The sequence below is a fragment of the Manihot esculenta genome, chromosome 9, assembly GCF_001659605.2.
Source record: "Manihot esculenta cultivar AM560-2 chromosome 9, M.esculenta_v8, whole genome shotgun sequence".
Lineage (NCBI taxonomy): Eukaryota > Viridiplantae > Streptophyta > Magnoliopsida > Malpighiales > Euphorbiaceae > Manihot > Manihot esculenta.
This window is the reverse complement of record NC_035169.2, coordinates 3,586,110-3,612,515: the sequence shown is the minus strand read 5'-3', so window position 1 is coordinate 3,612,515 and position 26,406 is coordinate 3,586,110. Positions and strand designations below refer to the sequence as shown.

General features: G+C 27.9%; 4 protein-coding genes across 14 annotated transcripts in view; 3 read left to right on the top strand and 1 right to left on the bottom strand.

Moving 5' to 3' along the window:
• The window catches only part of LOC122724659 (pentatricopeptide repeat-containing protein At1g63330-like), a 32,242-nt gene extending 21,401 nt beyond the window's left edge, over positions 1 to 10,841 (top strand). The window contains exon 3 of the mRNA XM_043960298.1: positions 10,639 to 10,841. The gene's annotated coding sequence lies outside the window, so the exon portion shown is untranslated. The remainder of the gene's footprint in view (positions 1 to 10,638) is intronic.
• LOC110607929 (pentatricopeptide repeat-containing protein At3g22470, mitochondrial) overlaps positions 1 to 16,608 on the top strand; it is a 30,052-nt gene extending 13,444 nt beyond the window's left edge. Inside the window, exons 2-3 of one of the 3 annotated variants that reach the window (XR_006352099.1) lie at positions 15,805 to 16,139; positions 16,566 to 16,608. Coding sequence is in view for 1 of the 3 variants with exons in the window: in XM_043960314.1 (XP_043816249.1) it covers positions 3 to 13 (11 nt within the window). In the remaining 2 variants the exon portion in view is untranslated. Of the gene's footprint in view, positions 1 to 2; positions 287 to 15,804; positions 16,140 to 16,307; positions 16,360 to 16,565 lie in introns of those variants that run through there. The other 2 variants (XR_006352098.1, XM_043960314.1) reach the window with 2 other exon arrangements.
• Positions 16,609 to 19,531: 2,923 nt separating this feature from the next.
• The window catches only part of LOC110610362 (putative pentatricopeptide repeat-containing protein At1g12700, mitochondrial), a 27,049-nt gene continuing 20,174 nt past the window's right edge, over positions 19,532 to 26,406 (top strand). The window contains exons 1-4 of one of the 9 annotated variants that reach the window (XM_021750256.2): positions 19,532 to 21,290; positions 21,396 to 21,957; positions 22,144 to 22,189; positions 22,310 to 22,624. In XM_021750256.2, the coding sequence (XP_021605948.2) occupies positions 19,661 to 21,290; positions 21,396 to 21,670 (1,905 nt within the window). In that variant the 5' untranslated portion in view covers positions 19,532 to 19,660 and the 3' untranslated portion in view covers positions 21,671 to 21,957; positions 22,144 to 22,189; positions 22,310 to 22,624. Of the gene's footprint in view, positions 21,958 to 22,143; positions 22,190 to 22,309; positions 22,625 to 26,406 lie in introns of those variants that run through there. The other 8 variants (XM_043960284.1, XM_021750251.2, XM_021750253.2 and 5 more) reach the window with 8 other exon arrangements.
• On the bottom strand, positions 24,368 to 26,328 carry LOC110610366 (protein IQ-DOMAIN 12). Its single transcript, XM_043960312.1, has 5 exons — positions 26,273 to 26,328; positions 25,926 to 26,198; positions 25,317 to 25,532; positions 25,005 to 25,136; positions 24,368 to 24,919 (listed from the first exon to the last, which is right to left on the bottom strand). The coding sequence occupies exons 1-5, from the start codon at positions 26,324 to 26,326 to the stop codon at positions 24,419 to 24,421; spliced, it is 1,176 nt and encodes a 391-aa protein (XP_043816247.1). The 5' UTR covers positions 26,327 to 26,328; the 3' UTR covers positions 24,368 to 24,418.

The following is a 26,406-nucleotide window of genomic DNA, read 5'->3' as shown; positions in this document are numbered from 1 at the left end:
AGTGCAATTATGAAAGGACTCTGCCGAGAAGGATTAATAGTCGAAGCATATAAGATTTTTAGAGACATGGAAAAGGGAGGATGTTTACCGAATAGTTGTTGTTATAATATCATCATTCAAGGGTTTCTCAAGCATGAGGATTTACCAAAAGCATCAGAACTAATCAATGAAATGGTTGACAAGGGATTCTCTGCCGATGCTACTACCACCGAATTGGTAGTACGTTTATTGTGCAATGATGATCTCATTCTGAGGCTTTTAAAGGTGCGCAATGAGGGATCAGCAAACTAAACTTGTTATATCTTGACCGAATGTGTGTCTTGGAGCGCAACTTGGTAATTACCTTTTTCAAATGTAATAGATATGTAATTTAACTAACTTCTTCAAATATCATTTTTAATTTCAATCAGCTGTGATTCTCTTCCACAAAATGATAATTTCTAACACTGCAAATGACCTGTGGTGGAAACCATGATATGTGTGTGCCTTTCGCTTGAATTCAGACATGGACTTGATCTCTTTGATATAAGATTGTTGATGAATGGAGGTCATGGATTTCTAATGATCAAGTTGCTGGTAAACCCACCATCTCCTTTACAATTTTTTTTGGTTGCTACTACAGCCTTAACTCGAGAGCTCAGTCCTAAAATTGAGTTGAGAACTAAAACTAATTGGTTCCATACTACAATGCTTAAGAATCTTTATCTATTTTTATTTTTGTGCTCAATGACCTTTTAAAATGCTATCATTTCTCTTGTAGGTACTTGCAACGATATGATTACAACTTCACCTTTCTAACAATAAAGGTATAAGCAATTCATTTTTGCTTAGTTATTGTAATTTTTAATAATAATGAAACTAATGATTATAAACCAGTGTGCTTTAATTGAGAATTGATTTAACAATTAGACTACACTATAAATGCAGGGTGCAGGATAGACAGTCCCAGAGTACAAGGTAAGAGAATCACCAGACTTCTATAGCTGTTGGTTGGATGAAATGTCACTAAAATTACACACAACAGAAAATGTTATGGGAATTGAGGGAAAAGCAAAAGAAGAGGATGAAAATCAGACATATGCAGCCACTAAGACAAGCAACTGCAATTGGTCCTACTAGCGATTGGAATGCTAGTTTAGCTTCAGTTATTTAACAGGACTTTTTGTCCAAATTTATTTATGAACAAGTTCATAAAAGGCAGGTTAGCTCTATATATAACACAGGTATAATCAAAGAAGGTGGCAGGAAAAAAGGCAGGAAAAATGTCAATGCAAAGAAACTTCATCTGATTAAATGGAATACTCTTTCGTTGCCTAAAAAGAAAGGTGGCTTAGGCATGAAAGAGATCTCTCTTCAAATTCAAGCTCTTTTGTTCAAATGGCTTTGCAGATTTGAAAATCATAGGGGTTCACTAAGTTCAACTTCTTCTATCCAAATATTCTTTCAATTTGGAGAAGGGTATCTCTCTTGCTCCAGGAAATTGCATTTCTTCCCTCCAGAAAGACATTCCAGCTAATTAAATTATTAATAAGTAAAAAAATTAAATTATTAATAAATCTTTATTTTTATTAAAATTAACTGTTTAATCTCTATTTCTAAATCGCTCAATTAAAACATTTTGAATTTTATAAAGTCAAACTCTTCAATATTTTTATCGAATAAAATATTAGTAAATATATTTTTAATTTTAATTAGAAAAATTAAATTATATATATAAAATTAAAAAATAAAAAAAAAATATTTAATCAAATAACATAGAAATAAAAAAAATTAAACAGTCCATTTTAATAAAATATAAAAATCAAATAATAATCCGCTCTTTTATAGTTTAAAGTAATTTTTTGGATACTTCATAGCAAATTCTCAATAATTTTACCAATTATATCTACCATTTATATACGTCTTTTTTCAAGTTTTATTTTTTTTTCTATTCATGCATTGCATTGATTTTTATTTCTTATGAGAATTGCTGGCAAAATAATATTGTATTGTAGGATGCTTTATGAACGGTAGATGTTAAAAATATAAAATAAAAACTAGTTTATTAATTGTTGATAAGCCTATGTACCAATAAGCAAATTAATTTCTTAATTCACTTTCTACACGCTTGCACTCATAAATATTGGGGTGAGCAGTCGATCGAATCGAATTAATTTAAAAATTCGGTTCAGTTTTTTATTTATTTTGATTCGGTTCGATTTTTAATTTTAGAAATTTCAGTTGTTTCGGTTCAGTTCGATTTTGATCAGAAAAAAATCGAAAAAACTGAACCGAATCGATTAGTGATAATAATATATTTTTTTCAATAATATAAAAAAATTAAATCATATTAAGATTAAAATATTTTAATTAAATTTTAAAATACTAAAAATAAAGTGAAAAAAATAAAAAATTTATTAAAAATCAAAACCGATTAAATCGAACTGAATCAAATCGATTTAATTCGTTTAGTTTCTGACTAAAATAAATTCGGTTTGATTTTTATAAAAACTAAAAATTTCAATTTTCAATTTATTCGATTCAGTTCAATTTTAAACCGAACTGACCGAATGCTCATCTCTACATATATGTATACTTGCTATTCGTTTTACACTAAACCCTTGAAAAAAATTAATATAAAAATATACTCACAAATTTAGTCTAGTGGTAATTACATCTAAGTAAATATGATGAGTGATGTCAGATCCTACTTTCTCAATCTTTAATTCTTATTTCAAAAAAAATTAATATAGAAATTAAGACTTTATTTATTTTATAAAAAATATTTTATAAAAATATTACTCTATAAGAAATATAGTTTAATAATAAAAAAATTATTAATTTAAGGTGCTGACTTCATATTTTTTATTTTTTATTTTTTCAAAAATTAATTATATAAAAATAAGTATAAATTTTTATATAATGGTAAGAAATAATATAATTTTTTTTAAAATATGATATTTAATAGTAAAATAATAGTATAAATAATTTTATAAATGACTATATATAAAAATATTAATAAATTATCTTTACACAGTATATAATGTTATAATAAAAAATTATTATTCGATAATTGTCATATAAAAAATTTATTAGTTAATTTTTTAATTTTAAAAAATACATTAAAAGTTTATGAAATTTTAAAAAGTCTACCGATGAGTCCTTACGTTAATTTTAGCCGCTAAGTATTATAAAAATAAAAAGTACTATTTAATCTTTATAATATAAGAAAACTCACAAATTAATTTATTGATTTTGAAAAATATATTAAGATATTTCTAATTTTAAAAAATTCACTCATTAATCTCTTCATTAATTTTAGTTGTTTAGTTTTATAAAAAAAAAATTTAATGTTTTAATATGAAAGAACTAATTAGTAAATATTTTTATAAAATTGAGAGATCAACTAATAAATTTTCTCTTACTACATAAATTAAATAGTAAAATATTTAATAGGTGAAATTAATAAAATAATTAATTAATATATTTTTAGTATTTTATGGATGCTTTAATGTTTTTTTTTTAAAATAAAGTGACTAACTAATTTATTCTTCTATATCATAAAGATTAAATAATAAATTTTACTTATAAAAAGATTTAAAATATCTTCAATATGAATGTACTAATTAATAGGTATTTTTATAAAATTAAAAAATTAATTAATAAATTTTTAATATTACAGAAATTAAATAATAAAATATTTAATAATTAAAATTAATAAAATGACTAATTAATATATTTTTTAAAATTTAAAGGATTTTTTATTTTATTTTTTAAAATTAAAAATCAATTAAAAATTTTTTATATTACAATAATTAAATAATAAATTTTCCTTATGATAATAAAATAAAAATATATTTTATAAATTAATTAATTAAATATTTATTTAATAATATGAATTTAACTGATGAGATAAAATTTTAAAATTTTTAACGTAATTTAATAAAAATTATTAAAAAAAGGAAGCGCAATGATAACAAATATATTTTTAATTTTTTTTTTGTTAATGATACATATATAACTATTAATAATATAAGTTATTAAAATAAAAATAAATATTTTTTTTAAATTTCATATCAAAAAAAATATCACCTAAAACTACTATAAATTAATAAGTAATATAATTTATAAACCATATAAATTTACTATAAGTACAAATTGAACTTCTCATTTTTACTGAAAATATTATATATTTAATTATTATTAATATTTAATTATTTTTAATTATTATTATATTTTAAATTTATTATACAAGAAAGTAATAATTCTTTATTTAAATTATAACAACAACTTTTATTGTTATTAAAATTTTTTATCATCATATTAATTATTATTAAAAAAATAAATTTATTGTCATTATTATCGATTTAATAATTAATTATAGTGTGTCGTAATTTTTAATGATAAAACTTTTCATGACAACTTAACGACCAAATAAAATGATTGTTAATTATTTTTAATAATTAATTTTTAATATTTAATGATAATTTTAATGATAAAACTTTTAAATTATAAGTAAAATATATGAAAGTACTTAACTCACTCAAGAAAATTTTATCTATATTATACATGTATATCATAAAATTAGAAGTAATATTTGCTAATTAATGATAAACTATTATATGTAATGTCATGTCATTTCATATTTTTTAACGATATGTATTTGTAGGATTCTAAACTTTAAAAAAGTGCCATAATATATTTGAATTATTTATAAGGTTTCATGACATACCTGAATTATTTATAAGTGAAATTAAAATAGTTTTACAATTTTAATATAACATGAAGCTTTTACGGTAAGAAGATTTTTTTTTATTATTGTAAAAAATATATAGTGAGTTTCAAATTCAAAATTTATGCATTGTGTATAATTTTATTATTATTAAGTAATTATTAAAGGTGAAATTAGATAATAATTTGATTTTTGTTGTAACGATCTAATAATCAGACCGTTATTGGTACTAGGGTTCAAATCGACTTAAGGTCGTCAGGATTTGTATCAAGTCTACTATACATTCTGCTATATCTAATAAAATTTCATATATGATCACAAGATTTAACAAAATATAGACATTTCATGAACCAAGACTCGACTTGTATATGTATTAAAATTGAAATCATAAAATTCATACTAAAACTCTCATCAAATACTTCAGTATAGTCAACAAAACATGACTCAAACTCAGTTTAAATATAACTCATAATTAAAATTTTTATATAAGGATCATGCAAATAAGGATTTACAAATACAAATACTAGGGCAAAACACAATTCTAAATCATCAAATAATATATGTCCACATCTATACTATTATAATAGACTATACCAGTAATTCAGTCGTTATTTATTTCATCATTTTAATTACGTTATTTTCTTCTTTAATCTTTCTTTTTAAATCAATTTATCCAATAATAATTTTTTTAAACTTTTCTTTTATCCTACCTATCATCTAATTTAAATGAAGTTAAAGTATTTATAGATACATTTGTTTACCCTATCGGCATATTTTTTTAAATTAAGTAAAAGACAATCAGTTTTGATTAATGAATTCAATGTCTATTTGTATCCATTGAATTTTACAAATGAATTTTATATTTATTCAGATATATGTTTGTTTAATTTTATAAATATATTATATATCTATTTATAAATTAAATTGTGTTTATTTAATTTTATAGATGTATCACTCGGTTTGCGAATACATTTATGTCTAATGCTAAATATGTAAAAAAAAATCAATATAACAATTCTATATTTAATCTTTATGTTAATTTACATTTCAATTAAATATATTTATTTTTTAATTTCAATTTAATACTTAATGAGTTACAAAACTCACTATTTTTTTATATTAAATTCCATTTTATTATGATTTTGATATAAATAATTAATTTTTACTTAATTTGAAGCGAAAATGAAAAAAAACAAAAAATACTGTTTTAAAGCTTTTTTTTATTATAAGGTACAACCTTATCTAAAATTGTGACCCAACTTGGATGGCTATATTGCGGTCTTTCTGGTTGCCAGTAATAAAGAGTTCAAAACTATTTTTAAATAGATGCAAATACAATCATATTAAGATTAAGATAAGAGTTATCTAGTAGATTTATTTTATTTTTTCTTTTAAACGGCGAATAATTATTCTTTTATTTAGGAAAATCCTATATAAATGCCACTTTAGAAGTAGATCTCTCATCTCTTCTCCTCTTGCCCACACCCTCTTTTCAGTTTCTCTTTGGCCGAGCCTCCTTCCCCTTTTCTTTTATTTTCTGCAATTTTATTATAACCTTTATAGGCTAAACTCTTTTTTTAGTTGAAGGTTAATCAAGTTAATATTTAATTAAGTCGTAAGATTTAGTTCTTATTTCTATTCATCTGAATTTCTTTTTTCAATTAATTTCTATTTTCGAGTAATACCATCTCCATTACTGTTCTTTAGAAATTTAAAAGGTTTATTAAATCTCTTAGAAAGAAAACATATTGCTAATTAACTCCAAGTAAATATGAAATTATTTTATTGTATTAATATAAATAATAATTAGCATATTTCTTTATATTAAGAAATTAATTAATTTGGTTTAAATAATTCATTTGCTATTATCGATCAAGTTTGAGTTCTTCTCTTCTTAAAACTGTTAATTAATTAAATTTACACGCTTATGAAATTATTAATTAACTAAAAAATTAATTTAAATGCTATACAGATTAATTTAATCTTAAGAAATAATAGGTGAAATTTGCTTATTTAAACACTATAATAAAATAATAAACAATCGAGTGAATATCTTTTTAATTAATGATGGGTTGCAAATTTATTAATTTTAATTACTTTCAACTGAATTTTAATTTGATTATTTATTTTATCATTTTAATTATAATATTTTATTTCTTCTTTAGTTTATTTTTAAAATCAACTTCTAATTTTATTATTATCTCTTTTATTTCAAATAGTTCTTTTTTTCTCAATTTTCATAAATATTAAACAATTTTAAAATATATGTGAAATCAATACTTATTTAACTCCAAAATTTTTTAAATTAAAAAAATTAATTTTAAATTGATAGATTTGACGATTGTAAATAAATTTTTAATTTTAATTTCTATTCCATTTATATTCATTTAAATTAATCAATAAATTTTAAATTTTATAAATTCACCCTCTAATTTAAACTTTAATATTTTTAAACTTAAACTTATTATTAAAATTTTATCCCAATCTTTTCAATTGTAATTAAATTTATTTATAAATTAATTTTTAATTAAAAACACATAAAAAATAAATAATGAAAAACTGGAGAAACCTCTATTTTAATCAATTTTTTTTAATTAGTTAAATTTTCTTGTGAAATACTAATTTTTTTCGTGGTGAAATTGTTAATGGTTTTTTAATTTAATAGAAATATCAAGTAGGTTAAAAAAATTATGAAAATAAATTTAATTAAATCTCTTTTATTAAGAGTCAAATATATTCAATTTAAAATTTTTAAAATTTTAAGTCAATTAAATTATATCATTTTATTAAGGGCTAAATAGATTTTAATTTAATATTATTTTTTAATAATAAAATATTATTTTTATAATTTAAAATATTAAAAATTTAATATTTAATTATTATAAAAAATTTTAAAATATATAAACATAATAAATAATTTCTAAAATTATAAAAAAATTTATCATATAAAAAATATTTTTATTATTAAAAATAATATTATCTTAAATTATAATTTATTTGACTTTTGAGTAATAGTATATAAACTTAATTGATTCAAAATTTTGAATTAAGATTATTTGACTGTAAAGACTTAATTGGATTTATACTTAACAAATTATTATTATAAAATAATAAATTTAATTTGTTATTAAATAATATTTTTATATGAAAAATTAATTAAAAAAATTACAAAATGTGGTGCATATAAACAATTAGTAATGCATTTCCTTTTGTTATCCTTACCACTTTACCAGCTGGCACAGAGCCTTCCTTTTCCGATTCTCTATTTCCTTTCCTCATTCCCAATCTCCGATCCATCCCTAAAAGCAACTGACGAGAGATCGATGATGATGAAGATGCCTTGGGAGGAGGAAGAGCAGGAGCTTCCATCTTCAGCTACAAGGGGCAATTGGTACCATTCAATCTCCATTCCTATTCTTATTTACCAATTATTGCCATTCTTCTACTTCCACACTTGAAGATGCACGCTTCTTCACAAATAACTTCAAATCTGCTTCTTTTACCCGCCTTCATGATGCCATTACTTCCTTTAATCATGTAATTCATATGAATCCTCTGCCTTCTAGGGTTCATTTTAATAGATTCTTATCTGCCCTCCTGAAAATGAATCAATATCACACTGTCTTTTCCATGTCCAAAACAATTGAATTGCTAGGAATCTCACACGATGTTTATTCTCTTAGCATCTTAATTAATTGCTTCTGCCACTTACACCTTGTGGATTTTGGCTTCTCTGTTTTTGGTAAGATGCTCAAATTCGGATTGGAGCCTGACGTTGTGACATTTACTACCTTAATTAATGGGCTTTGTATAGAGAATAAAATGGACAAAGCAGAATTGAGAGAATACCTCCATTCATAAATCACATGTTGAGAGAATTGATGACTACTCTCATAGTGTAGAAACTTTAGACATCATGAATCTCAGTGTAAGAAAAGGCACAAAAGATAAATCTAGTAATTTAAGAATAAAAGAATAGATGGAAATAAGCGTGACAATGTTGAAGAGGTGGTAACGGTGGCAGGGAATATAAATGAAGGAAAATGGAAGAGTAGAGTGGTAGGAAGTGTGAAAGGAAAAGAGAAGATATATAGTCCTACAAGAGAAAATTATTAATTATATAATATTATAACAGAGAGATTGGAGTGCATTTTAATTTTTTTTCTTTATATATATAATTTATGTGAATTGATTCGAAAAGTTTAACGTTTGTAATATTAACATTTTAATTTTAATTTTTTAATTTTAGTTTAATTAGTTTAAATTTTACGTTCTTATGTAATTTTAATTTACTTATAATTTTTAAATTTCTGGTATATCACATAATTTATTATTATTATTATTATTATTATTATTATTATTATTAATGATTAAATTATCAAAAAATTTAACATTTATATTATTTTGTATTTTAATTCAAATGTTTAAATTTTAATTTAATTAGCCCAATATATATATTTGATTGTAATTTTAATCAATTTTAAAAATCAAAATATAAGAATTCGAATATCAAATGTAATATTTTATTATTTTTTAAATATAAACTAATTCAAATAATATTAACTCAATTTAATTATAGTTAAATTATATATTTAATTTAAAAAAATAATAATTTAATGATCAAATAGATCGTTTATATTGATAGATTTTATTTTGCATTGATAGTTATGAGAAATTTATAATAAATATATTATTTTTAATTATTTTATATATCCTGTTATTTTAAATTAAATAATATATTTACTATAAAATATTTATAATTATTATTATAAAATAAAATTTATCATAGTAGAAAACGTAAATTATATATTTAATAATTAAATTATTTATTTTAATTGGTCAAAATTATACTCAAACATAAATATTGAATCAATTTATTTAAAATTTACACATTTGAATTAAAATATAATAGTATAAATATTAGATTTTTTTAATTAATTAATCAATCAAAAAATTTATAATAATACACGTGTCAGCTAAATAATTAAATTTAAAAGTTCACAGATTAGATAAAATTACATTAAAATGTAAAAATTGAGTTAATTAAATTAAAATTAAAAAATTAAAATATAAATATAAATACATGTAAATATTAAATATTTTTAAGTCAATTAACCTATAGTTTATTTTATACATGTCTATAAATAATAGTTTTAAAATTCAAGATATACAAAATGATAAATAATTAAGAATCTATTTATTATTTAAATTGTCAAAACTACATTTGCATAGATTTAATGATCTCATTCTGAGGCTTTTAAAGGTGCGCAATGAGGAATCAGCAAACTAAAGTTGTTATATCTTGACCATTTAAGTGTGTCTTGGAGTGCAACTTAATAATTACCTTTTTCAAATATAATAGATATGTAATTTAACTAACTTCTTCAAATATCATTTTTAATTTCAATCAGCTGTGATTCTCTTCCATAAAACGAAAATTTCTAACACTGCAAATTACCTGTGGTGGAAACCATGATATGTGTGTGCCTTTCGCTTGAATTGAGACATGGACTAGATCTCTTTGATATAAGATTGTTGATGAATGGAGGTCATGGATTTCTAATCATCAAGTTGCTGGTAAACCCACCATTTCCATTACAATTTTTTTTGCCTGCTACTACAGCCTTTACTCGAGAGCTCAGTTCTAAATTTGAGTTGAGAACTAAAACTAATTGGTTCCATACTACAATGCCTAAGAATCTTTATCTATTTTTGTTTTTGTGCTCAATGACCTTTCAAAATGCTATCATTTCTTTTGCAGGTACTTGCAAGGATATGACTATAACTTCACCTTCCTAACCATAAAGGTATAAGCAATTCTTTTTTGCTTAATTATTATATTTTTAATAATAATGAAAATAATGATTATAGACCAGTATGCTTTAATTGAGAATTGATTTAACAATTAGACTACACTATAAATGCAGGGTGCAGGATAGACAGTCCCAGAGTACAAGGTAAGAGAATCACTGGACTTCTACAGCTGTTGGTTGGATGAAATGTCACTAAAATTATAGACAACAGAAAATGTTATGGGAATTGAAGGAAAAGCCAACATCGTCTTTGTCACCTTTTCTTTTTCTAGTCATCAAGTTGGGTATATATATATATATATATATCCTTAATTTCTTTTATTTTCCTTCAAGTCAAATTAGTGAAATCATTGCATTAGCATCTAATAATGTGAAGGTCACAATCTTTTCCAATGAAATCATTTTTTTAACATGAAATTTGAATTTTAGAAATGCTTGTGGAAGGTATATATATATTCTTCCCTTTGAGATTCTTTACTTTGTGCCAAGTTGTTTGGATGTGTAACTGGCGATTAAATGTTGATAGTTAATAGCAATAGCTATCAAATAAAGCGAGTCCATTTAAGGATATGATTAAATCACTTTGCTTGGCGTAATGCAACTATTTTGAAACTGCTTTCTAAATTAACCAAACCTCTATTGTATGATTTGTATCCTGCTGAAGCCAAGGTACAAGTGTAGTGGTTGAGAAATCTGCCATTTTTTTTTAGTTTTTTGTTTGACAGAAAATCTACCAATTTAAGTTGTTGAAACTGTTGAATCTTGTGATAGTAAATTATTCAGATCCTTCTGCTCTTCAAAACTCAGATAATCCAAGTAGGATTCTCATATCTGCACCCTTAAATTTAGTAAATTATTCGACTTGGAGTATGTCTATGACTATGACACTTGCTTTAAAGAAAGATTTGGGCAACTTATACACCAATTAAAGAAAGAAATAAATCAAGAATCTATATCAGTTGTTGTTTACTTTAGAAAATTGAAGAAACTATGGGATAAACTTGGTGTTTTAAAGCATCATCAAAGATATGAGTTTGTTTTTAGTATAATTCTATGTTCAGCCTCCTCATTCTTAAAAGAAAAGTTAGGAAGTTAGAAAGTTGGGAGTGGAGGAAAGAGTTTCATATAGATTTTGTGACTTTTGGAAAGCTTTTGGGCGTGTTAGAGATACTTGCTGATTGGTTTAGAAATTATAAGCAAAAGAAGAGGATGAAAATCAGACATATGCAAGCCACTGAGACAAGCAACTGCAATTGGTCCTGCTAGCGATTGGAATGCTAGTTTAGCTTCAGCTATTTAACAGGACTTTTTGTCCAAATTTATTTATGAACAAGTTCATAATAGGCAGGTTAGCTCTATATATAACACAGCTATAATCAAAGAAGGGGGCAGGAAAAATGTCAATACAAAGAAACTTCATCTGATTAAATGGAATACTCTTTTGTTGCCTAAAAAGAATGGAGGCTTAGGCATGAAAGAGATCTCTCTTCAAATTCACGCTCTTTTGTTCAAATGGCTTTGGAGATTTGAAAATCATAGGGATTCACTCTGAGTTCAACTTCTTCTATCCAAATATTCTTTCAATTTGGAGAAGGGTATCTCTCTTGCTCCAGGAAATTGCATTTCTTCCCTTCAGAAAGACATTCGAGGCTATGCTACTTTCGATGAACTCTTCCTTCTCTCCTTTAATTCATATCAGATTTGCTGTGGGGAATGAGATGAAAATGAAATTTTGGAATGAAAGACGATCGGTTGGTAATATTGCTCTCAAATTCTCCTTTAGTGGACTATTAAATTTAGCAGCTAACCTAGTTGTGTTGATGTTAAATATGGGGTGTTGGGTGAAGAACAAATGGGAATGGGAAATAATTGAATTGTCAAAATTATACTTGTCAAAATCTCGAATGTGATTGATCCTGGTAACCTGCATCCCTTTCTTCTTTCTATGATTGAGCGTTTATAAATGAGCAAGGTCTGTCTACTAACAGTAACTCATATGCATCCTTTGCCTTGTAGGCTCAATTTAATAGATTCTTATTTGCCCTTGTGAAAATGCCACGCAACAATATTACGTACTTTGTCATTTCCTTGTTTAAAACAACTGAATTGTTGATATTTAATAGATTCTTAAATGTTTCTTTTTCCATTTACACCTTGTGGATTTTGGCTTCTTTGCTTTTCGGAAATTTATATATATATATATATATATATATATATTTGAAAAAGATAAAAATTGAATACAACTCAATAGTCTCAATCAACTCTCCAAGCTGAAACATGTTATATTTCATTTAAAAGAATGAATTGATCAACTCTTATTTTTATATTTTTGAAAGAAATAAAAATTGAGTACAACTGATAGAGAAGTAGTCTTAACCAACTCTTCAATTCTTCTGATATAATTTGTTTAATTGTTCTTCTTCACTGCTTTAATTTGCAACTTTTTTTAAACCAATTAATAAACTAATTTATATAAATTGAATCCCAATTACTCTTCTCCAGTATAAAATTTCCTTTCAAGTTCTCTCACTCTCAAACCTTTCATTAACTTAGAAAATTTTGATCAATAATGCTATCGTGGGAAGCTTCTAGCAGGAAAATGAATTCTCTTTTCAAGATTTTAAGTCAATGTTATGCAATCAAATTATTACTTTCCAATTCGACCGATTAGAAAGCTAAAATCCTATAAATTTAAAGAGGCTATGTAGCCATATATGTGGGTGACGAAGACAAAAGATATCAAGTTTCAGTGGAAAATCTCAAGTTTTCTGCATTACAAGAAAATTGCCTTAGGATAGTGATCTCGACTCTAGGATAGTGATCTCGACTCCAAAATTGATGGCCAATCGTACTTGCTACTGACAAGTTTGATGAACTACTGAAACTTGTAAAGGGTTGTCATATGAAACTTTAGAGAGTTTTGAATAATTTTTTTTTATATGTTTAAATTACTAATAAATATTTTATTTTATTAAAATTAATTTTTCAATTTCTATTTCTAAATTACTCAATTAAAATTTTAAATCATTTTAAATTTTATAAAGTCAAACTTTTTAATTTTTTTGCACTCCTAAACTTAGTCTGGTGATAAGTGCATCCGAGTAAATCTGAGAGATCTAGGTTCGAATTCTCCGACCCCTAATTCAAAAAAAAAAATTAAATATTTTTATCGAATAAAATATTAGTAAATATATTTTTAGCTTTAATTAGAAAATTTTAAATTATATATAATATAAAACTTTATTTTAATCAAATGACAAAATTAAAAAATTAAACGGTCAATTTTGACACAATATAAAAATCAAATAATAATCCACTCTTTTATATTTTAAAGTAATTTTTTGGGTACATTATGGGAAATTCTCAATAATTTTACCAATTATATCTACCATTTATATGCGTCTTCGAAAAGTTTTATTTTTTCTATTTATGCATTGATTTTATTTCTTATGAGAATTTGCCAATCTCCAATCCATCCCTATTTCCTTTTCCGATTCTCTATTTCCTTTCCTCATTCCCAATCTCCGATCCATCCCTAAAAACAGCTGACGAGAGATCGATGATGATGAAGATGCCTTGGAATAGGAAGAGCAGGAGCTTCCATCTTCAGCTACAAGGGGCAATTGGTACCATTCAATCTCCATTCCTATTCTTATTTACCAATTATTGCCATTCTTCTACTTACACGCTTGAAGATGCACGCTTCTTGACAAATAACTTCAAATCTGCTTCTTTTACCCACCTTGATGATGCCATTGCTTCCTTCAATCATGTAATTCATAAGCATCCTCTGCCTTCTAGGGTTCCATTTAATAGATTCTTATCTGCCCTTGTGAAAATGAAACAATATCACACTGTCCTTTCCATGTCCAAAACAATTGAATTGCTAGGAATCTCACACGATGTTTATTCTCTTAGCATCTTAATTAATTGCTTCAGCCACTTACACCTTGTGGATTTGGGTTTCTCTGTTTTTGGTAAGATGCTCAAATTGGGATTGGAGCCTGACGTTGTGACATTTACTACCTTAATTAATGGTCTTTGTACAGAGAGTAAAATCGACAAAGCTGTGGAATTTTTCGATGATATGGTTGCATGTGGTTATCAACCTAATGTTTATACTTACAGTACGATCATAAACGGAATGTGTAAATTTGGGAAAACAAATGTGGCTATTGGGCTACTAAAGGGAATGGCTGATAGAGGTTGTGAGCCAGATGTTGTGACATACAGTGCAATCATTGATGCCCTTTGCAAAGATGAGCTAGTTGGTAAGGCTTTAGAGCTCTTCTCTCAAATGAGGAATAAGGGCATTTCACCTGATGTCATCACTTACACTGGTTTAATTCACGGTGTTTGCAAATTAGGCCAAAAGAACCAAGCTTTGGCCTTGATGAATGAAATGGTGGAGCAGAACATATTACCAAATGTTTATACCTTCAGTGTATTGATTGATGCTCTTTGTAAGGATGGAATGGTTTCAGAGGCTCAAAATACATTCAATGTAATGATTCAAAGAGGTGTAGAGCCTGATGTGGTCACATACACTTCCTTAATTGATGGTCTTTGCATTTCAGACCAATTCAAGGAAGCTTTGGCCTTGTTGAAAGAAATGGTGGAGAGGAACATATCCCTTGATGTTTTTACTTTCAATATATTGATCGACACTCTTTGTAAGAAAGGACTGGTTTCAAATGCACCAAATATAATAAAAATAATGATTCAAAGAGGTGTGCAACCTACTGTTGTCACTTATAATTCAATGATGGATGGATATTGTCTAGGCAACCAAATTGATAAGGCTAGAAAGCTATTTGATCTGATGGTGACTAATGAAATAGCTAACATTTTTAGCTACAGCATTTTGATCAATGGATATTGTAAGTGCAAAATGATAGATGATGCAAAGGAGCTTTTTGATGAAATGTCTCATAAAGGTTTAGTTCCTGATGTTGTTACTTATTCTATTCTTATAAAGGGTATGTTTCAAGCGGGGAGGCCCGAAAATGTAAAAGAGCTCTTTAAGGATATGTGCTCTCATGGTCAACAACCAGATATAGTAACCTTCTCAATTATGATAGATGGCTTGTGTAGACAAGGGAATCTCGATGAAGCACTCACACTATTGAAAGCAATGGAGAAAAGTCAGTTGAAGCCTAATTTTGTGATCTATAGCAGTCTGATCAATGGTATGTGCAAAGTTGGGAAGATTAATGATGCCAAGGAACTGTTTTCTAGTCTTTTTGAAATTGGTTTACAGCCTGATGTTTGTGTATATAATGCAATTATGAAAGGACTCTGCCAACAAGGATTAATGGATGAAGCGTATAAGATTTTTAGAGACATGGAAAAGGGAGGATGTTTACCGAATAATTGGTGTTATAATATCATCATTCAAGGGTTTCTCAAGCATGAGGATTTACCAAAAGCATCAGAACTAATCAATGAAATGGTTGACAAGGGATTCTCTGCCGATGCTACTACCACCGAATTGGTAGTACGTTTATTGTGCAATGATGATCTCATTCTGAGGCTTTTAAAGGTGCGCAATGAGGGATCAGCAAACTAAAGTTGTTATATCTTGACCATTCAAGTGTGTCTTGGAGCACAACTTGGTAATTGCCTTTTTCAAATATAATAGATATGTAATTTAACTAACTTCTTCAAATATCATTTTTAATTTCAATCAGCTGTGATTCTCTTCCACAAAATGAAAATTTCTAACGCCGCAAATGACCTGTGGTGGAAACCATGATATGTGTATGCCTTTTGCTTGAATTCAGACATGGACTTGATCTCTTTGATATAAGATTGTTGATGAATGGGGGTCATGGATTTCTAATGATCAAGTTGCTGGTAAACCCACCATCTCCTTTACAAATTTTTTTTGGCTGCTACTACAGCCTTAACTCTAGAGCTGAGTCCTAAAATTGAGTTGGGAACTAAAACTAATTGGTTCCATACTCCAATGCTTAAGAATCTTTATCTATTTTTATTTTTGTGCTCAATGACCTTTTAAAATGCTATCATTTCTCTTGTAGGTACTTGCAAGGATATGATTATAACTTCGCCTTTCTAACCATAAAGGTATAAGCAATTCTTTTTTGCTTAATTATTATATTTTTAATAATAATGAAAATAATGATTATAAACTAGTATGCTTTAATTGAGAATTGAGTTAACAATTAGACTACACTATAAATGCAGGGTGCAGGATATACAGTCCGAGAGTACATGGTGAGAGAATCACTAGACTTTTACAGCTGTTGGTTAGATGAAATGTCACTAAAATTATAGACAACAGAAAATGTTATGGGAATTGAAGGAAAATCAAACATCCTCTTTGTCACCTTTTTTTTTTTCTAGTCATCAAGTTGGCTGTATATATATATATATATATATATATAGATCCTTAATTTCTTTTATTTTCCTTCAAGTCAAATTAGTGAAATCATTGCATTAGCATCTAATAATATGAAGTTCACAATCTTTTCCAATGAAATCAATTTTTTAACATGAAAATTTGAATTTTAGAAATGCTTGTGGTAGGTATATATATATATATTCTTCCCTTTGAGATTCTTTACTTTGTGCCAAGTTGATTGGATGTGTAACTTGCGATTAAATGTTGATAGTTAATAGGAATAGCTATCAAATAAAGCGAGTCCATTTTAAGGATATGATTAAATCACTTTGCTTGGCCTAATGCAACTATTTTCAAACTGCTTTCTAAATTAACTAAACCTTTATTGTATGATTTGTATCCTGCTGAAGCCAAGGTACAAGTGTAGTGGTTGAGAAATCTGCCATTTTTTTTTTAGTTTTTTGTTTGACAGAAAATCTACCAATTTAAGTTGTTGAAACTGTTGAATCTTGTGATAATAAATTATTTACAATGGCTGTATATTAAGGAAAATTACTTAGGAAATCATCTCTGTATACGATATCTTTATCGTATATAATAATAATAATAATAGAATCAAGTATGATCATTTTGTCAATATGGTATATAACAAATATATTTTAGTGTTGGACCACCATTTGAGTTATTTATATGGTGCAGTTTGTGATACATTTGTGTGGTGGTATGAATGTGAAATGCATTGTTTCTTACTGTTTGAGATATTAGTTAAGTTAGGCAAGAAAAGTTGTTTTGGTTGTTTCTTTTCTCCTTTCAGCAGTATATAATGAGACATCTTATGTTTTTACCATTTTCTAAACCTTCTAATATACTCAATAAAATTTTCTTTGGGATCTTGTTTGTACATGGTATTTTTCTTTTTACTTGATGCATCATTCTTGAAGTTTTTGTGACTGCATCCATGGGAAATGGTTAGTTAGAGAAGGTGGGGCTGACAGGGTACATATTGAGAGGATCTCTCATCTCTTCCCCTATTCTCCGCACTCTTTTCGGTTTCTCTTCAGCCGAATGCTCCTTACCCTTCTTTTATTTTCTGCAATTTTATTATAACTCTTAGAGGTTAAACTCCTTTATTCAGGTGATGGTTAATTAAGTTGAAGTTTAATTAAATTGTGAGATTTTATTTTTAATTTTTGTTCATCTCAGTTTCTTTTTTTAATTAATTTTATTTTTGAAAAACACCACCTCCATTATTACCTTTTAGAAATTCAAGATTTAATCTTAAAAAATAATTGGTGAAATTCGCTTATTTAAACACTATAACCAAATGATAGATAATTGAGTGAATATCTTTTTAATTAATGATCGATTGCAAATCTATTAATTTTAATTACTTTTTGCTGAATTTTAATTTAATTATTTATTTTATCATTTTAATTACAATATTATTTATTCTTAAAATCAACTTTTCTAATAACAATTTTATCTTCTCTCTTTTATTTCAAATAGTTTTTTTTTTATTTTTCATAAAAATTAAACAATTTTGAGATATTTGTGAGATCAATATTCGTTTAACTGCAAAATTTTTTAAATAAAAAAAAAAGAAATGCCCTTAAATACTAACAATGATTTTTAATTTTAATTTCTATTCTATTTATATTCATTTAAATTAATCACTAAATTTTAAATTTTATAAATTCACCCTCTAATTTAACCTTTAATATTTATAAACTTAAACTTATTATTAAAATTTTATCTCAATCTTTTCAATTGTCATTAAATTTATTTATAAATTAATTTTTAATTAAAAATACAAAAAAATTAATTAATTAATTAAAAGAAAGCCGGGATCAAAACACGATTCCATTCACCATCGTGGCAGCCACCTCCTTCAACCCATATCAAACGCAGTCAGTTTTCATAGCAAAAGATCATAAATACGAGATTATAAAAAATAATTTCGGTAAAAATATAATTTTAATTCACAATAAAAATTACATTTTCACAGCAGAATTATATCAAACAATTCTACTGATTTTTTGAATTAAATTATAAGAAAAAGAATAAATTATAAATAGAAACATAATCATGACACAAATAATTCATGTCAAAATAAAATATATATATAATTAACATATACAATATGAAAATAAATTCAATTTAAAACTTTTAAAATTTTAAATTAATTAAACTATATAATTTTATTAAAGACTAAATAGATTTTAATTCTGTATTATTTTTTAATAATAAAATATTATTTTTATAATTTAAAATATTAAAAATTTAATATTTTAATATCATAAAAAATTTTAAAAATATATAAATATAATAAATAATTTTTAAAATTATAAAAATAAAATTTTAATATTTTTATTATTAAAAAATAATATTATATTATTAAAAAATTATTTTAAATTATGACTTATTTGACTCTTGAATAATAGTATATATATTTAATTGATTCAAAATTTTGAATTAAAATTATTTGACTCTTAAATAAAAGTAGAGATTTAATTGAATTTATATTTAAAAAATTATTAATATAAAATGATAAATTTAATTTGTTATTAAATAATATTTTTATATGAAAAATTAATAAAAAAATTACAAAATGTGGTGCATATAAACAACTGGTAATGCATTTCCCTTCCCAATTTCCTTTTGTTATCCTTACCACTTTACCAGCTGGCAGAGAGCCTTCCTTTTCCGATTCTCTATTTCCTTTCCTCATTCCCAATCTCTGATCCATCCCTAAAAACAACTGACGAGAGATCGATGATGATGAAGATGCCTTGGAGGAGGAAGAGCAGGAGCTTCCATCTTCAGCTACAAGGGGCAATTGGTACCATTCAATCTCCATTCCTATTCTTATTTACCAATTATTGCCATTCTTCTACTTCCACACTTGAAGATGCACGCTTCTTGACAAATAACTTCAAATCTGCTTCTTTTACCCGCCTTGATGATGCCATTGCTTCCTTTAATCATGTAATTCATATGCATCCTCTTCCTTCTAGGGCTCAATTTAGTAGATTCTTATCTGCCCTTGTGAAAATGAAACAATATCACACTGTCTTTTCCATGTCCAAAACAATTGAATTGCTAGGAATCTCACACGATGTTTATTCTCTTAGCATCTTAATTAATTGCTTCAGCCACTTACACCTTGTGGATTTGGGTTTCTCTGTTTTTGGTAAGATGCTCAAATTGGGATTGGAGCCTGACGTTGTGACATTTACTACCTTAATTAATGGTCTTTGTACAGAGAGTAAAATCGACAAAGCTGTGGAATTTTTCGATGATATGGTTGCATGTGGTTATCAACCTAATGTTTATACTTACAGTACGATCATAAACGGAATGTGTAAATTTGGGAAAACAAATGTGGCTATTGGGCTACTAAAGGGAATGGCTGATAGAGGTTGTGAGCCAAATGTTGTGACATACAGTGCAATCATTGACGCCCTTTGCAAGGATGAGCTAGTTGGTGAGGCTTTAGATCTCTTCTCTCAAATGAGGAATAAGGGCATTTCACCTAATGTCATCACTTATACTGGTTTAATTCACGGTGTTTGCAAATTAGGCCAAAAGAACCAAGCTTTGGCCTTGATGAATGAAATGGTGGAGCAGAACATATCACCTAATGTTTATACGTTCAATGTATTGATTGACGCTCTTTGTAAGGATGGAATGGTTTCAGAGGCTCAAAATACATTCAATGTAATGATTCAAAGACGTGTAGAGCCTAATGTGGTCACCTACAATTCCTTAATCGATGGTCTTTGCATTTCAGACCAATTCAAGGAAGCTTTGGCCTTGTTGAAAGAAATGGTGGGGAGGAACATATCCCCTGATGTTTTTACCTTCAATATATTGATCGACACTCTTTGTAAGAAAGGACTGGTTTCAAATGCAGAGAATATAATCAAAATAATGATTCAAAGAGGTGTGGAACCTAGTGTTGTCACTTATAATTCATTGATGGATGGATATTGTCTGTGCAAGCAAATTGATAAGGCTAGAAAGCTATTTGATCTGATGGTGACCAATGAAATAGCTAACATTTTTAGCTACACCATTTTGATCAATGGATATTGTAAGTGCAAAATGATAGATGATGCAAAGGAACTTTTTGATGAAATGTCTCATAAAGGTTTAGTTCCTAGTGTTGTTACTTATTCTACTCTTATAGAGGGTATGTTTCAAGCAGGGAGGCCCCAAACTGCACAGGAGCTCTTTAAGAATATGTGCTCTCATGGTCAACAGCCAAATATAGTAACCTTCTCAATTATGATTAATGGCTTGTGTAGACAGGGGAATCTGGATGAAGCACTCACCCTATTGAAAGAAATGGAGGAAAGTCAGTTGAAGCCTGATCTTGTGACCTATTGCATTCTGATCAATGGTATGTGCAAAGCTGGCAAGATTAATGATGCCAAGGAACTGTTTTCTAGTCTTTTTGAAAATGGTTTACAACCTAATGTTCATATATATAGTGCAATTATGAAAGGACTCTGCCAACAAGGATTAATGGACGAAGCGTATAAGGTATTTAGAGACATGGAAAAGGGAGGATGTTTACCGAATAATTATTGTTATAATATCATCATTCAAGGGTTTCTCAAGCATGAGGATTTACCAAAAGCATCAGAAATAATCAATGAAATGGTTGATAAGGGGTTCTCTGCTGATGCTGCTACCACAAAATTGGTAGTACATTTATCGCGGAATAATGATCTCATTCTGAGGCTTTTAAAGGTGCGCAATGAGGGATCAACAAACTAAAGTTGTTATATCTTGACCATTCAAGTGTGTCTTGGAGCGCAACTTGGTAATTACCTTTTTCAAATATAATAGATATGTAATTTAACTAACTTCTTCAAATATCATTTTTAATTTCAATCAGCTGTGATTCTCTTCCACAAAATAAAAATTTCTAACACGGCAAATGACCTGTGGTGGAAACCATGATATGTGTGTGCCTTTCGCTTGAATTCAGACATGGACTTGATCTCTTTGAGATAAGATTGTTGATGAATGGAGGTCATGGATTTCTAATGATCAAGTTGCTGGTAAACCCACACCATCTCCTTACAATTTTTTATTGGCTGCTACTACAGCCTTAACTCGAGAGCTCGGTCCTAAAATTGAGTTGAGAACTAAAACTAATTGGTTCCATACTACAATGCTTAAGAATCTTTATCTATTTTTATTTTTGTGCTCAATGACCTTTTAAAATGCTATCATTTCTCTTGTAGGTACTTGCAAGGATATGATTACAACTTCACCTTTCTAACAATAAAGGTATAAGCAATTCTTTTTTGCTTAATTATTCTATTTTTAATAATAATGAAAATAATGATTATAAATCAGTGTGCTTTAATTGAGAATTGATTTAACAATTAGACTACACTATAAATGCAGGGTGCAGGATATACTGTCCCAGAGTACAAGGTAGGAGAATCACTAGACTTCTACAGCTGTTGGTTGGATGAAATGTCACTAAAATTATAGATAACAGAAAATGTTATGGGAATTGAGGGAAAAGCAAACCTCCTCTTTGTCACTTTTTTTTTTTTTTTTTTTTTTCTAGTCATCAAGTTGGGTATATATATATATATATAGATCCTTAATTTCTTTTATTTTCCTTCAAGTCAAATTAGTGAAATCATTGCATTAGCATCTAATAATATGAAGTTCACAATCTTTTCCAATGAAATCAATTTTTTAACATGAAAATTTGAATTTTAGAAATGTTTGTGGAAGGTATATATATATATTCTGCCCTTCGAGATTCTTTACTTTGTGCCAAGTTGATTGGATGTACTGTTTGAAATGTTAGTTAAGTTAGGCAAGAAAAGTTGTTTTGGTTGTTTCTTTTCACCTTTCAGCAGTATATAATGAGACATCTTATGTTTTTACCACTTTCTAAACCTTGTAATATACTCAATAAAATTTTCTTTGGGCCCTTGTTTGTACATGGTATTTTTCTTTTTGCTTGATGATTCTTGAAGTTTTTGTGACTGCATCCATGGGAATTGGTTTGTTAGAGAAGGTGGGGTTGCCAGGGTACATATTGAGAGGTAGGAAACCAATTGCAAAATGATTAAGATCCATTTACTCTTCAAAACTCAGATAATCCAAGTAGGATTCTCATATCTGCACCGTTAAATTAAGTATAAAGAATATATAGTTAAAAAGATAAATCTATTTATATCCATTTAATTTTAATTTTTTTGTGATCTGTTTGTAAATTTAATTTTTTTATAGTGCTAGAGGTTTAATAAGTTGGAGAGAGCAGGGCTCACAGCAGCCTCACTCTCTTGTAACCATTCAAAGACTGGAGTCATATCAGTGGCGTTAATAGCATCTCTTGATATGTCACCTCTCTAGAAAATTTGAACCCATCCTAAAAAAAAGCAAGCAAACCACAGCACTTTCAGTCGCCCGAAGGGTGATATCACATCTATGAGTTGACTTAAACCAAGACTGGTCTTTAAAATACTCTCACCATGAAGCTCTAAATTTACAACTGCAAAAGTAAAAATAGAAAAACACAATATTTTCACCCCAGCCATAGAGACAAGGAGAGTAAACCCATATCCAAGACTCGAGGAAGCCATCCCTTACTTAAAAGGAACAGGGAAAGGTTGCAGGACTAACCATTAGTAGAGAAACAAGGTAGAGACAAAGCACTCTCTCTCTAACTTTCACGGCTCTTATTCAAAAATTTGATTTCAAATTATAAAAATATGCTTTTATATTATAGCAATTCTTATCTAAACCGGCTTAACATTAACTTAAAATATAAATATATAAGATTTTATATGGATCTTACATTAGGTTTACATAACTATTTTTTTTATATATTAAATATACCCTTAATTAAAATGATTTTTTTTTCTATTACATGAAAATATATTTGCACCTATTTTCAAATAAAACTTTAATATAATTAAAATAAACTATGTTTGCCTTTGGTTAACATACCATTCACTCATATTACTCCTTAAATATTAAAGAACTCATACTATTAGAAGATTTTTAAAATCAGAAAATTTTACTTTTTTTCAATAGATATTAAATAGAATATATTAATAAACTAATAAATAAATCATCATATACAAGTTCATATAATTTAACATTACACTGCTGATTGCAACTACTTAGCTCCATAACACCATTCTCAAAAACCCCAACTCTCACACCCAACCCTCTGCAATAAACACAGAAACAAAACCTCATCTCTCTCTCTCTCCCCCTCAAAAGAAAATCAATATATAATATGTAAGTAATCAAGTGATTGATTATGGACATCAGAGATCTAACAGAAAATTATACGTTGCAATTCACCCCACAAAAATATTTTCCAGGCAAAGAACGATCATTCGAGCCGCTGTGTATTCTAGCTCTCCAATGACCACAGCTTGAAGTTACTTCATTGTCTTGTTAGTGAATGATCAAGTAATTCTTGAGAAGCATTACCTCTTCTGGTTGGTATTAATTTTGTTGAGAAGCAAGCCAGGCATCTCATCAATAATGGCGATTTACGCTTATAGGAACGCGCTGAGCAGCTTCGCTACTGTTTCCGAACCATTCACTGTTATAAGAAGACCAAATAGAAAGTCCACTTTTGTATGATAAGCTGTCAATGAGAAAATGATCCTGAATTCCTATTCGTTGCCTCGGTGTGCTCATCGACCTTGCCTTTGCCTTTGCAGATTCTGTTGCAGCCATGTAAGTTGGGAAAACAGGAGAATTCAGTGCAGAACTGTCATCTCCTGTAGTATTCCGTTGTGTCCGACAGAATGATCTTCTTGGAAATGACACTGGTGAACTCAATGCTTCTATGTTATCTTGTTTCCGTGAACTCATTTTCACTTGTGTTGTACCAAATATGTCACTTGCTTTCAGATTCTCTATCCGTTCTCTAGCCAATGCATCTTTGTTCACCAATTCTTCCAGCCAGTGTCTCTGTCTATCAGGTTCATTCTTGGCTATTGATTCTTCCAGTACATGAGTGTTTCGCCTCTCCTGAAATAGATAATAATGTAGCAGAATCTGAACATGAGAAATGAAGGGAACAGCAGAAAACAAATGGCATTTAAGATAAAATTACCCGGTGTGAAAATGAGTACTTCATCATTCGGTCCCTTTTGATGCTAGCCTCTTGCTTCTTGAACCATAGGCTTTCCATGTCTTCCTTTGAAAGTGTGCTGTAATCCCAACAACTTTGGCTTTTGCATTCGAGCTGTCAAGAAACCAAAACAAAGAGCAGCATATGTCATATGCTGAGCATTTATGTATCAGATTATTTGTTAAATTGCATTTAACTTTCAGCTGTTATTTGGCTTTATTCTTCACAATTTGCTCCATTTATCAGACATTTCTTGAGAAGGGAAAAGAAAGCCTTAAAAATAATTACCCTTACCTTACTGTCCATTTCTCCCAACTCCTTGGACTTGGACAATTGTTTATTTCCGCCTTCCTTACAAATGTCAATGGTCGTCACTCGGACCTTCGATCGCATCTTTGCGTTGGATGGCAAACGCTTCAATTTCGTGCCTACTTGACGTCGCACAACTTGTCCACGAACAATGGCTTGAAGCTTCACCACTCCCTTCAATGCTCTCAAAGCTTTCCTTGCCTGTTTCAATACCATTCAAGGGCTTGTGTAAGATCATACATCTGCATAAATAGTTCTAATATTCTGCTAGTGAAATAGCATTTCGTAATATGCTTGATTCAAATACAGACTACAAGCTAATTACCATCTCAGCTTGAAATTGAGTGAAAATTATTGTTTATTTCTTCACATAGTGATTAGAATTTTACCATAGCTACTTCTTGTGGCTGAATTCTAACCAAAATTAATAAATAGCATTGTTTATTTATTAAATTGAACTCAAGTGAGTAAAATCAAGCTGATGAAATTAAGCCTACATAATTATCAGAAAGATTTAAAAAAAATTATGAATTTAAACAGTAGAGAAGCTCATGCTTAGCCATTGCAGAAGAGAAAGGGTTTCCGCAAGCTTACAAGATATCCCCGGAAAGCACTCTGAATCTTAATGGCAGCCAAGTTTTCATCTTTCATGGCGAAATGAAGACGAGATTGAGAAGAACCAGTGAGCTTCACAACCTCAGCTGCAGCCTGAGCAGCAGCAACTGCAGCCGCCGTCGCAAGAGCTACAGTCACAGCAAACTTTCTCTGCTTTTCTGCTGCTTCATCTATGATCCTTTGAGGTGATGGCAGCACAGGACGTTGTTTAAACTTTAGCTTTCCAAGAATCCATCTCCACCTTCTAGATTTCTGTTTTCAAAGAAAAAACATGAAATGTTTCTTTTAAAAGAAAGAGCAGAACAGGGTAGTAGAAAAGGAACAACCTTCTCTGTTCTTGTTTTTTCCTGAGAAACAAACCAGCAAGTCTTCTTTGCCATTGGAGATGTTCTGAAATCAAAGTAACCCATTTTATGAAACCTCATCATCTGAAATTTCAACAAGAACTCAGAAATCCTCT

What these genes read in the sequence shown, in the direction of transcription:
- LOC110610366 (XM_043960312.1), bottom strand. Translation starts at nt 26,326, where the DNA reads ATGGCAAAGAAGACTTGCTGGTTTGTTTCTCAGGAAAAAACAAGAACA. An exon ending in TGGGAGAAATGGACAGTAAG is followed by an intron (nt 25,137 to 25,316) that starts GTAAGGGTAATT and finishes GTTTCTTGACAG; the next exon opens with CTCGAATGCAAAAGCCAAAG. An exon ending in AGTACTCATTTTCACACCGG is followed by an intron (nt 24,920 to 25,004) that starts GTAATTTTATCT and finishes TATCTATTTCAG; the next exon opens with GAGAGGCGAAACACTCATGT.